The 13,243-nt window shown below is 38.8% G+C and overlaps 1 protein-coding gene across 5 annotated transcripts in view; it reads right to left on the reverse strand.

Moving 5' to 3' along the window:
* Positions 1-12,845, reverse strand: part of LOC106138876 (uncharacterized) — a 51,496-nt gene extending 38,651 nt beyond the window's left edge. For all 5 annotated transcript variants that reach the window (XM_060950450.1, XM_060950448.1, XM_013340168.2 and 2 more), the window contains exons 1-2: positions 11,058-12,845; positions 3,395-3,551 (exon numbers count right to left, since the gene is read on the reverse strand). In XM_060950450.1, the coding sequence (XP_060806433.1) occupies positions 3,395-3,551; positions 11,058-12,689 (1,789 nt within the window). In that variant the 5' untranslated portion in view covers positions 12,690-12,845. The remainder of the gene's footprint in view (positions 1-3,394; positions 3,552-11,057) is intronic.
* Between the last annotated feature and the right edge of the window lie 398 nt (positions 12,846-13,243).

Below are 13,243 nucleotides of genomic sequence, written 5' to 3' on the forward strand. Positions count from 1 at the left end.
CGTAAAACGTGATTAAGGAATATGCTTATAGACTTGGGATTCCTTTTTTAGGCGATGGGCTAGTAATCTGTCATTATTTGAATCTCTATTCCATCATAGAGCCATACGTGAAGGTGGCTTTTATTTTTTTCAAGACCGTTGGCTCTGTCTACCCCGCAAGGAATATAGACATGACTAAATGTATGTATAAATGTGAGAATAACTCCAACTGTCTGGTTGCAATCTGAGTTTGGTCCAATTAGTGTTAATTTTGGAAGAGAAAATAGGCTATCATAAATCGCGAAATCCTATTCCCATCCCGTCCCAATTCCAACAATCCTTTCCTAACAAATATATCATAAATAAACGTTTATTTGTGCCTTTTCACAGATAAACCACTACCCGATTTTTATGAAACTTGGTACAAACATAAATTAGACCCTAAAAAGGGCAATATTTATACATAAATGTAAAAAGCCTAAGCTGATTCAAAATAATTACCACGATAACGCGGTTCTACGCGGAAGAAATCGCGGGAAAAAGCTTGTTAATCAATTGTAATCGGCGTTCGGTTCTACAAATGCTACGCGCTTCGTAGCACGGACCACAGTGTCGTAGCAAATGTGCTACGACGGCCTGCCTTTCTACGAAAATGTCTACTACTGTCTTTATATTTTTCGTAGCATTTCTCTACGAGAGTTTTAAATACGCTGGATATGTGTGTTTACCGTGTGGTTCCCGGCACCAATAGAAAAAAGAATAGGACCACTCCATCTCTTTCCCATGGATGTCGTAAGAGGCGACTAAGGGATAGGCTTATAAACTTGGGATTCTTCTTTTACACGATGGGCTTGCAACCTGTCACTTTATTGGAATCTCAATTTTATCAGTAAGCCAAACAGCTGATAGTAGCCTTTCAGTATTTTCAAGACTTTTGGCTCTGTCTACCCCGCAAGAAATATAGACGTGATTCAATGTATGTATGTGTGTTGTGTATTAATCCATAGAGTACCACATATTTCTTAGTTTTTAATTTTTCTATTTTACAGAGGCAACAATCTCCAAAAGCCTGAAAGGCTGAAAGGGAACGTATTAAGATTCAAATAGTGACAGGTTGCTAGCCCATCGGCTAAAAGAAGAATTCCCATTATATAAGCCTATCCTTTATTCGCCTTTTACGACATCCATGGGAAAAAGATAGAGTGGTCCTATTCTTTTTTGTATTGGTGCCGGGAACCACACGGCACGTATTATATGTATGGTTTATCTGTGAATTATTTATGATATATTTGTTGGGAAGGGATAGTTGGAATTGGGATGGGATGGGATTAAGATTTCGCGATTAATGTTAGCATATTTTCTCTTCCAAAATTTACACTAATTTGACCAAACTCAGATTGCAACCAGACAGTTGGAGTTATTCTCACAAATAGACGTAAGTATGTATATACATACATACATACGTCTATTTGTATGTATGTATGTGTACCATTCACGTCTATATCCCTTGCGGGGTAGACAGAGCCAACAGTCTTGAAAAGACTAAATGGACACGTTCAGCTATTATATAATAATAAAATTATATTGCTGCTAATGAAATAGTTTAAGAGCCGCTTCAATCCAGAAAAACATCTGAAAATATATCGAGAGTTCGCTTCGTGTTACTTGTCTGGTTCCGGGCCAAAATTTGAGTATCCGATATACAGCTTTCCACACAGACAAACACCACGTACATAGTCTGAATGATAAGTATCTGAATCATGAGGGTACATCGAATGGTTTTGATTTCTGATATATTATTATAGAAAGTGCCAATATTCTTAAAAAAACGCACACATCAGTCAGTCAGATTGACTAATGATACATACATACTCGTACATATGGTCATGTGTATATCGCTTGTGAGGTAGACAGAGCCAACAGTCTTGAAAAGACTGATGGTCCACGTTCAGCTGTTTGCCTTAATGATGGAATTCAAATAGTGACAGGTTTAGAAACTTGTCACTATTTGAATTCCATCATCAAATAGTGACAGGTCGCTAGCCCATCGCCTGAAAGAAGAATCCCAAGTTTATAAGCCTATCCCTTAGTCGCCTTTTACGACATCCATGGGAGTCCTATTCTTTTTTTTATTGGTGCCTGGAACCACAAGGCACTAATATTAAAACTAATAACAATATTTTAAATAGTTACCAAAACATATTGTTTTGTGTACCTACTGGCAAATTATTCGAACAAACGTCATGTCAAAATATGCCACAAGCAAAAGCCCTCAGTAATCCCGCTTGTTCTGTTTATGTTTATATGTCTGAATGACTGTAACTCGTAAACTTTATGCACGTCTGCCTGCGGTCTACCAGTTGTGACTAGCTGTTGACTAATTGTGGCAAGGACATCTATATTTATATCAATTGTGGGTAAATTTGTGCCGTGTGGTTCCCGGCACCATTACTAAAAGGAAATAGGACCAATCCATCTCTTTTTCATGGATGTCGTAAAAGGCGACTAAGGGATAAGCTTATAAACTTGGGATTCTTCTCTCAGGCGACGGGCTAGCAACCTTACACTATTTGAATCTCAATTCTATCTTAAAACCAAATAGCTGAACGCGGCCCATCAGTCTTTTCAAGACTGTTGGCTCTGTCTACCCCGCAAGGGATATAGACGTGATTATATGTATGTACGTTTATGTATGTACTTGTACATATGTATGTAACAAAAAAACTGCTCACTCTATGAGAATTAATTTTTAGTATGACATATTCTTACTTTTGTTTGTTCTTTGCTTTATTCTTTGTGCTATTTATCGGCATCTTTCAACCTTAGAAATGTTTAGTATACCCTAGATATTACCATTACTTAATTAAATATGGGGCTTCTGTCTATATTTAAGAACATTTATCTCATTTTTTATTTATTTATTTTTTTACTAATTTATGTACACAGAAAACATCGAGACTGATAAACACAAGAAACAAAATTACAAAAGTACTGCTTATTTCAAAAGAAATCTCCTCCAGCAGACCCGAGATAGGAAACATGATGGAAAGGGTGACAGGCGTGTACTGAGACACAACTAATAATAATAAATAATAAATATATACGGGACAAATTACACTGATTGAGTTAGCCTCGAAGTAAGTTCGAAACTTGTGTTTCGAGATACTAACTCAACGATACTATATTTTATAATAAATACTTATATATAGATAAACATCCAAGACCCAGGCCAATCAGAAAGAGTTCTTTTCTCATCATGCCCTGACCGGGATTCGAACCCGGGACCTCCGGTGTCACAGACAAGCGTACTACCGCTGAGCCACAGAGGCCGTTTACATAAACAAATAAGTACTCAAGTAAGTGGATTTATCGTAATCTGTTATGAGACTAAAATTCTTTGAACCTACAAACTAACCTTCCGGTATCTTTATAGGGATGCCCAGCTTCATCTCCTGGAGTTTGGCCAGCGCTACCTGCTGCAGCGCCCGGCGCTCCACCTCCGTCAGGCTCAGCAGCGAAGTGTCCGCGAGACGCACGCAGCGCCCGCTACTGTCTACCCAGCGACAGCTGCCCTGCACATAACGCGTGACGTCATCACACCGTCTCAGCACCAATAACATTAATTTTATATATTTACTAGAGGCCGCCCGCGACTTCGTCCGCACGGAAACCCTATCAATCCCGCGGGAACTCTGCGATGAAAAGTAGCCTATGTGTTATTCTGGGTCTTCAGCTACCTACATACCAAATTTCATGGTAATCGGTTCAGTAGTTTTTGCGTGAAAGTGTAACAAACATCCATACATCCATACAAACTTTCGCCTTTATAATAGTAGTAGGATAGGATTTATTTATTTAACCCTTAATTGCATGATTTTTCCTATTGTTTTAAAATAAATCAGGTTGATGTAATTAATGCTCTAGATTAAAGGAAAAATATTTAAAAAAATCCTAGTATAAATAAGAATTTGAATTATTTAAAAAACAGTGATGAAAATTTACATCATTATGCATTGTTACATATATAGCTCAGTACTAAATAAGTCAAAAGATATTGTTTACTTATTCTCCTATATTCTAAATGATAATTTAAAAAACAATTATTATTTTATTCAAGCACAAATTAACTCCACATTGATTACATGAAATTGTGGAATAGCCTTTACATTTGGGAAATTTACACCGAAGTGACCTTTCTTTTTTTTTATTGTAATTCTTCTTCCAGTAGACTGGTACTAGGGTTTTGTTGTACGCAATAGTCATTTATAAAGTTGCCAGGAACAACAAATTTAAAGTTTACAGTTTTTGAGTACCTTTTTTTCTTCACTAAATGTTATGATTGAAATTTCCATCATCATGCAAAGAAGGGTTAAACTTTATTGCACAAAAAACAAAAATGTACAAAAGGCGGACTTAATGCCGTTTGGCATTCTCTACCAGTCAACCGGCTGACCAAACAGAAAAAAATTTTTGGTTGGAATTAATCACTACATAGTATAAAACAAATTCGCTATTTTAGTATACATACATACATACATATGGTCACGTCTATATCCCTTGCGGGGTGGACAGAGCCAACGGTCTTGCAAAGACTGAATGGCCACGTTCAGCTGTTTGGCTTAATGATAGGATTGAGATTCAAATAGTGACAGGTTGCTAGCCAATCGTCTAAAAAAAGAATCCCAAGTTGTTAAGCCTATCCCTTAGTCGCCTTTTACGACATCCATGGGAAAGAGATGGAGTGGTCCTATTCTTTTTTGTACTGGTGCCGGGAACCACACGGCACTAAGATGATGATAACGATAGAAATTTAATAATAAATCAATAAAAAAAAGGGTATATACGGGACAGATGACACAGATTGAGTTGGCCTCGAAGTAAGTTCGAGACTTGTGCTTCGAGCATTGTTACGAGATACTAACTTGTATGTACGAATACGTTTGAAGAAACCCCTTACAGGGATAAGTCCGCCCTTGTGCATTGTTATTTTTAATGTCTTTTTATGTACTACTAAAAATGTGTTATGTACAATAAAGTAACAACAAACAATACATACATACATAAAATCACGCTTCTTTCCCGGAGGGGTAGGCAGAGACTACCTCTTTCCACTTGCTACGATCTCTGCATACTTCCTTCGCTTCATCCACATTCATAACTCTCTTCATGCAAGCTCGGCGGTTTCGGGTACTTTTGACCTGATCCTTTACCAGGACGTTCTTAATTTGAACAAGAAACAAACAAACATTTGATTATTTTGATTTCCATGGGGTCTATAGCAGGAAATATCAATTGACCCTGAAAAATTCCTATGATTTAGGGTATAAACACATTAATCCAGTGCGTGACAACTGCTTTTTCAAACTAGTTAAAGCTTCCATACTTGGGATTTCTCTTTTAGGCGATAAGCTTGCAACCTGTCTATCTGTCTGTAACTGGAATTTCAATTACATCGTAAACTGTCCAACTGAACATGGTATTAGTCTTTTCGACACTATTGACTCTGTTAGGGACAAAGACGTGATGATAAAGTTATATATGTATGTTTGTGAACAGCCCTCGAACACACATACATACATATGATCACGTCTTTATCCCTTACGGAGTAGACAGGGCCAACAGTCTTGAAAAGAATGATAGGCCACCTTCAGCTGTTTGGCTTAATGATAGAATTGAGATTCAAATAGTGACGGGTTGCTAGCCCATCGCCTAAAAGAAGAATCCCAAGTTTATATGCCTATCCCTTAGACGCCTTTTACGACCTCCATGGGAACGAGATGGAGTGGCCCTATTCTTTTTTTTATTGGTGCCGGGAACCACACGGCAGCCCTCGGAATATGACAGATATTTTTTTTGCACTAAACGAAATTGGTAAATATTTAAAGGATGACTCTGATGTGTTATTGTCGTTCAAAATTAGTGAGGAATTCGATTATCACAATCATATTTCATCATCGGCCAAACAGAGCGTCTTTCACTGCACTTGTCCGACCAAGAATCTGTTAAATCGACACGTGCCGACTGATGTGTGGAGTTTACTCGGAATCATTATTTTTAGACAACTTGTGGCGACCCGATGAGTGGGTTAGTAATGTCATGTTTATTTTTACGCGACAATCAAATGCGGTGTTATGGTTTCGGTGATAAGGGTTAAAATTAATTTCGAGATTATTCGGTTAACTGATTTTAATGATACCTTAAAAATATATGAACGATCAAAATGTAAAATGTTGTTGTTGTAACTTTATTGTATAAAACAAAATATAAAAGAACTACCTATAAAAGTTCTTAATAAATAAATAAAAATATTGCAACAGCGGGTTTGTTCAATGAAAAAATCTCTTCCAATCTACTGATATACAAAGAAATGTTTGTATATTTGTTATAACTAAATAAATATTGTAAAATGCCTTTTCCATTGTTAAGGTAGCTGCTTGTTTCTGGGATTTCTCTTCTGTAAGGATTTAAAATAGCGCGTCTATTCTACATCTTTCCCAAAATCCTTCATATACAACTGAAACTTTCGAAATTACTACAAACAAGACAACAAATCTTCTCTCCTCATAACATTATGAGTATAGTTATACAGATCAATGATGGATAGCATTAAGTAATGAGCTATACTTTATGATGAAAAGAGATAATTACGAAATATAAAAACGTTATCCAACATCAAATAAACTATACAGTTAAACTAGACGTAACTTTTATAAAACGAATAGACTCGTTGACATGCAAACATGATTATAATATTATTAATATAAAAGCGAGAGTTTGTGTATCTGTCATGGAATCTAAAAGCCATGGAACTCGCAGAACGGCCACTAACTAAAGACTGAGTGTAATGACAGATTTTATTGTGACTGGTTAACTTTATTTATTGTGACTTAAGAAAAATGTTAGGTATTTTTGTTGCATCATCCAAATGGAAAAGTCTCAAATGACGTTGCAAAGATATAATTTTAGATAATTTTCTCTAGCGAAAACATCAAAATTAGGCAATTGATACTCGTATAATAAAACAAGCATTATCTTCAATCCTCTACTTACTTTAATTATTTTAAAAGCTTTTGATAATGAGACGGATGTGAGTAATAAAAAACAAAATAGTGCTCGCTCTGACTGACACATTTCTCTTGTTAAAAAGATGTGAGACTCGACTAGGTACACCATTGTTATGCTAACTAGCAAAATATGAAGCTAATTTTAAATGAGAACTAGCTCAGATTAAGTTCTAAGTCCTCCCGTGATTTATGATTCGGCGTCTTAACTTTTTATACAGTCTAGCAGATAGTGACTCAACGAAAGATAAAATATGTGTTTTGTCTCTACTGCGCCCACGATTCACTTTTATACGTATTATTTTCCGAGAAAAATCTTTGAAATATATTGAAGCCACTTCTGAATGTGAAACTTTAACAAAGGGCGCTTCATGGACGACGGGTCTAAATTGATACAAAAAAAAAGAAGATAATTTATTTTTCAACGTTTTTGTTTCAGTTGATTTTGTTAACAATATTATATAATACTTTGGAAGCGGTAGTAGTTATAATGAGATTTAAGTGATGTGACGTCAATAAGTGAAACCTTGTGTCCAATTTTGAAAATAATTTAATTTCTAAAATAATTCAATATACTAACGTGGTACACAAAAAAATCTGAGAGACATTTTTATTTTAAGCATCAGCTTTGTATGGATGAAAATTTGTATATTTTTTAATCTGGAAATTTTTATTTATTTGTTTATTTTAACTTCATTGCACAAAATAGAAATGTATAGCACAATTGGCGGACTTAATGCTAGAAGCATTATCTACCAATCAACCATTCGGTTTTTTTAAATCTGGACAATCTGGTTCTGAAAGTTTGACGGGTATTTACAAACCAACCAATCAAAATCTATACCTATATTACGTTAGCTCTTTACAGCATCGGTGATCAAGATCGGTAAGGTCAGGCTAAAATAAGGGATGCTCATAAAGGCCAATGACTATTTCCGAAGTTATGTATATTAGTTTGAATACTAACCGATACTCTCACCGTGAGAAAACATCGCGAGGAAACCTACACATTAACTGGATGTGTTACCATGATTAAATGCGGGTTCCCCTGAAAAGGTTGTGGAGTTCAGATGGGAGTAAGAGGCCAGAGGCCAGGAGGAAGAAGATTTTAAGCTTTTGTTTTAGTACGGGGCCTCACGGGGCACATACAATGACCTATGCGTGTGTGTAGTGTAATTTTTAATGAATATGAAACATAGACATACAAAAATTAAATTGAGATAAATTGGGCTCAGACTGTCATAATTTTGGTATAAAGTTTATTCCAATTTTGTATACTATAATTAACTAAAGATTGGCTAGCAAATTGTCACTATTCCAGAAACCCAATCCTATCACTAAGCCATTTAGCAAAACGTGAACGGTGAGGACTTAAGTAGGATAAATATGAGCACTGCATTGTTATTAAGTTTTGTAAAGAGAAAATAAACATTAATTATTAAAAAATAATAATAATAATGCGAGAAGACCGCAAGGGAATTAAATAAGTATACGTGTAATTTATTCTTTTAACGTCAGGTCCCTGACCACCAAATTTTGTTAATCAAGAAATCATAGACACAAAAATTTATAAGGAGGATGTGGATGAAAAGGTTGGAGTGGCAAGACCTAGTCGAACGTACCTTGATCAAATTAAGGACGTCCTGGCAAAAGGTCAGATAAAGAATATCCGAAACCGCCGAGCTTCTATGAATTGAAGTATGAATGTGGATGAAGCGAAAGAAGTATGCAAAGTTCGTGGCAACCCCGCCGGGAAAAAGGCATGATTTTATGTATGTCAAAAATCATCGTAAGCCCAGAACAGAAGTTTCCATTTCCATCCATCATTGCTTGACCTAACCATCTGTTTATACGTACTCATCAGCAAATTATTTATCCTAACAATAACATACAAAATTCTACTGAACATAATTTATTTTAGTTTGAGCATATTTCATACTAATAACAAATATTTGTATGCTCATCAAGTAAGTGAGAGTCAAGGACCTAGCATGCCTTGGTGTAGAAGCGCCATTTCTGACACTTTCTATGACATACATACACACATATAATAAAGGTACAGAGTAAAAACCCTTACCCGATATACAGAGTAAAAACTGAAAGGCCATGTTCAGCTGTATAGCTAAATTATGGAATTGAGATTTAAATAGCGGCAGGTTGCTAGCCCAACGGCTCAAAGAAGAATCCCAAGGGTGATTTCTACATTAAATTATTATTGGAAATTTATATGCCAATAAGCAAGATGTGGTCGAAGATTGTGTATATCCAATATAGCTGAAACAATATTCACTTTTGCCTTAAAAGTCTCAAACGTGAAAATGGCTGAAAACAACTGCACGTGGAGCGGGAATTCCAAATCCAGCAGTTTGCGTAATAAAAACGCTTTATAACATAATCGTCGGCTCAAGAAAACATAACTAGCTGTCTCATGAAACTCAGTTTCTTTTCTGAACCTTTGAGACCACTTCAGTTGGTTCCCACTGGATTCAAATCCAAGATCACCAAGTCATCAGAAAAAAGCAACACCAACAACAAGCTATTATTTCAATACTTCTGCATGCCAAAACAAATAAAAAACTAAGACCTGACGATGAGGAAAAATATCTAGAAAATCAACGATCTGAACAAGAAATCAAGCGCGAAGCGCTAACATTTAATTATGCCCAAGGTCACGGAGGCAAAATCTAAAATGAGAAAATTAAAGATGTCAGCTGTAGACTACCAGATTTAAAAATAAACGGGCAAGATTACACTGTTGTTAGAGCCCACTTGCTGGTAAATAAACAACACTTTATGGGTGACACATCATGAGAACCAGGACTTGTTTTGTGAAGCGAATTTCACTCGTCATCACCATCTGATGATTCTGATTACAAATAATGTGGAGCACGGGATATTTAAGGGGAAAAAATGTAGTTTTGTATAATGTAGAGGAAACGCTGCGGTACTCCATCGATTTCACGAGTTTCTCAATAAATAGAATGGAATATCCTGAGAGAAAGGCTATTAATGGGTAATTACGCGTTCGCAGTAGCGGGCAAAAGCTAGTTTTAAAAATAAAGAGCGAAACAAAACATAAGAAATTATTGTTATTTCAAAGAAATCTTTCGATGAAGTGACGTAGCCAGAGAATGTAAACGAGCCAAAAGATTAGAAATAATATACTGAAGACAACGAAATATCAAAAGAGAATGAAATATCATAAAAAGGTCCCGAAATCGTTAAACAAAACTTTGAAACATGCAACAATGAGAAAGGGGTACAGGCAATTGAGACTAGATCTCTCGGATGCCACTGATTATATTATTCGTGTAACTGAGTTGGTCAAATGATTAATTTGATAATTATGATTTTAGTATATAATATATAATAAGTATAAACCAAGCTGGTTCAAAAAACCCGATCCTTAGCTATATATCTGATGAACACCAAATTTGAGCCAAACTTTATAATAAAATAACTGAATTTCTTCCCAAACGATTTGTCCAAGCAAGAGTTTTTTTTTTATTGTTTCATTTGCTTGTTTGTTGTCTCTTGATGCGTTATCTGCTGAACCAATCTTCTTGAAATTTTGCTTAGAGTCTGGAGAAGGACATAGGGTACATTTAATCCCGGTAAAAACTATAGTTCCTTTGGGATAAGCAAAGCCTGTATTGTTTTGTAGGTGGCGGTTAACTCGAGCAGGCGAACTGCGGCTAGTGTTTACTTCTTTAGTTTATATCTACATACCTAGAAAATTGACTTCTCTCATTAATTGCTATCGGGGTTGGGAAAGAAGTCAATGAATCAAATATTATGTGATAAAAAGTATACGTTTGCATTATACCTTAATTTAATGATTAAGCGCCTAATGTTGACATTATATGTTGACATGAAAGTATTATATAAAATCCATTGAGTCTTTAGAATAAGGGATGCAACCATAGAATTCTGAATAAAATGATTTCAACTTCTTTAGTTGTTATCATGTTTCAATACATTTGACATCTAAAGTAAATAGAATGTAAAGCGACTGACCTGAGGCGTCCATGCGGTTGCTCGGCTGGAGCTTCTACTCCGCGTCCGGAACAGCTTCCTGCTGACGCTCTGCAGCACCACGCTGCCCGTAGACCGCGACTTCTGCATGCCACCTGCGGGGGGAGCCATTGTAGGACCACTTCTCCCTAACAGAGTCGACAGGAACGATTGCGACTGAGACGGAGACGCCGGCGACGGCGGGGAGGTCGGAGTGGACGCGACGGACGCAAACTGTAGCTCCCTATAGGTCAGAATCCAACCCTCCTCCGTCTGACAACCCTTGTGCGGCCCGTCGTCGTCCACCTCCCCAGGCGCTCTAGGCTTTATATTACGCAAATTCTTATCGTAATTGATACGCTTAAAACGATCTGCTTTGTCAGCGTCGACGCTCTTCTTTCGAGCCATTCTCAAGTAACGTTTGATTGTATCGCTAACGGATTGCGAGACGTCGTCGTGGTCGACGCTCGAGCGACGCCGCGTAGGCTTCCGATCAGGAGGCGGGCTGGTGGGACTCGTCGGAGCCGTCGCCGCCTCTTGCTTCTCACGGTAAACCCTTTCCAGTTCCAACAAAACTTCCTCCGGTATCGGAAGCGTTTGAGTCCCACAATCCACGAATTTGTCTTCAGGCAATTCGCACACCTCAATAAGAGGCGGTGGCGACATCGGCGGCGACCGCATGGAGTCCTCACCGTCGCTAACGACACGCGAATAACCAAAAGTCTGTGTACGCATACCACCACGCGCAAGATTACTACCACTCGGAAATCCACTAGGTCTGTAACCACCGCCACTACTACCACCAGTTCTACCACCTCTATACGGCTTCGTCTTACGAAGATCATGATACAGTCTTTTCAATAGACTCCTATCGGTTAATATGTCCTGCACTATATGGTCCCTGTTCGGCGATCTACAATAATATCTGCTGAGATTATCCAATAAGGTTCTTTGGGACGGATCGGTGTCGGAGTCAGCGGGAGCTTTGTCCGCTTGCCTCTTCAGATACCTTCTCAAGGCTCTGTTGAGTTCTTCGTTCTCTGAACTTTTGGTAACTCCCTTATCTTCTTCTATTTTCAGGTACTTGCGCAGTAAATCGACTAGAGTGCTCTCTTCTTCCTCGGCTAGCTTAGCGGCTTCATCAGCTTTCGCCGCCGCATTTAACGCTGTGGTTGATCCAGAATTGAATCCCGAGATAGAAGGTGTCGGCGGCGTTGCGAAGAAATCTCGCCGGAGCTTGGCGATGTCGAAGCGGCCGCCGGAAGTGTGTCCGATGAAGAGATCAGTGGGTCTGGCCGGCGGCGGCGCGTCATCGGAGGGCGAGCGAGCGCGTACGGAGCCGCCTCTCGGCCGCTTCTTCCGCCGCGGTTTCGGCAACGCGCCGGGGTACGAGCTCTTTCTCCACAGCAGGAACCGGGGCTCCTTCGCGCAGACGTCCTGGAAGTACGCCTCTATGCGGGGCAGGTCCTCGGGCCTGTTCTGCGCGCCGTCGGGGATGAGCCGGCGCCCCGCGTCGGACATGTACTTCCAGGTCTTGCGCGTGAGCAGCCATCGCTCACGCGGTTTCTCGCGGCGGCGGGTGACTTTCGTCATGGGGTCGACGTCGAGGCGCGCGGGTCGACGGCGGCGCTCCATGGCCGCGCTCACATGGGTCAGGCGCGCCCGCGTCGCATGTCCGCACACCTGCCCGCACGAAACTGAGCACTCGCCACCGTAGAGAATATTATGAGCCGAAATAGCGGTCTGTTAATAGAGCGGCCGTGAACTGAATATAGGGTGCGCGTGCGCGAGTCGGCGAGACCGGCGCGGGCGGCGGCGCGGCGGTACTGCCCGGTAAACAAACTGCCCGCCCAGAGAAGCCACCCGCCCCACACTTCCTTGACCTATGCGGTGACATGCCCTAGTGAGTGATGGTGGTCATGGATTACTATCACATCCTAGTTGCCAGCTGACTTCACATCATACGATCATCAGGTATCTATTAGAAGTAATTACCTTAATCATTTTACGATTACTAATCTTCATGATAATTTTTTTTTGTTTGATAGTTTCGAGGTGGTGGATATCATGGCGTCGAGATCTGATATGGGTAACTATAGGAAACTGGGAATATTTCAAATTTAGAAAGCCAATGTCAATATAGTTTTTAAATACAAGCATTTGCATCTGGTTTTCATGATTTTTATCGT

The sequence above is a fragment of the Amyelois transitella genome, chromosome 21 (genome assembly GCF_032362555.1).
Source record: "Amyelois transitella isolate CPQ chromosome 21, ilAmyTran1.1, whole genome shotgun sequence".
NCBI lineage: Eukaryota > Metazoa > Arthropoda > Insecta > Lepidoptera > Pyralidae > Amyelois > Amyelois transitella.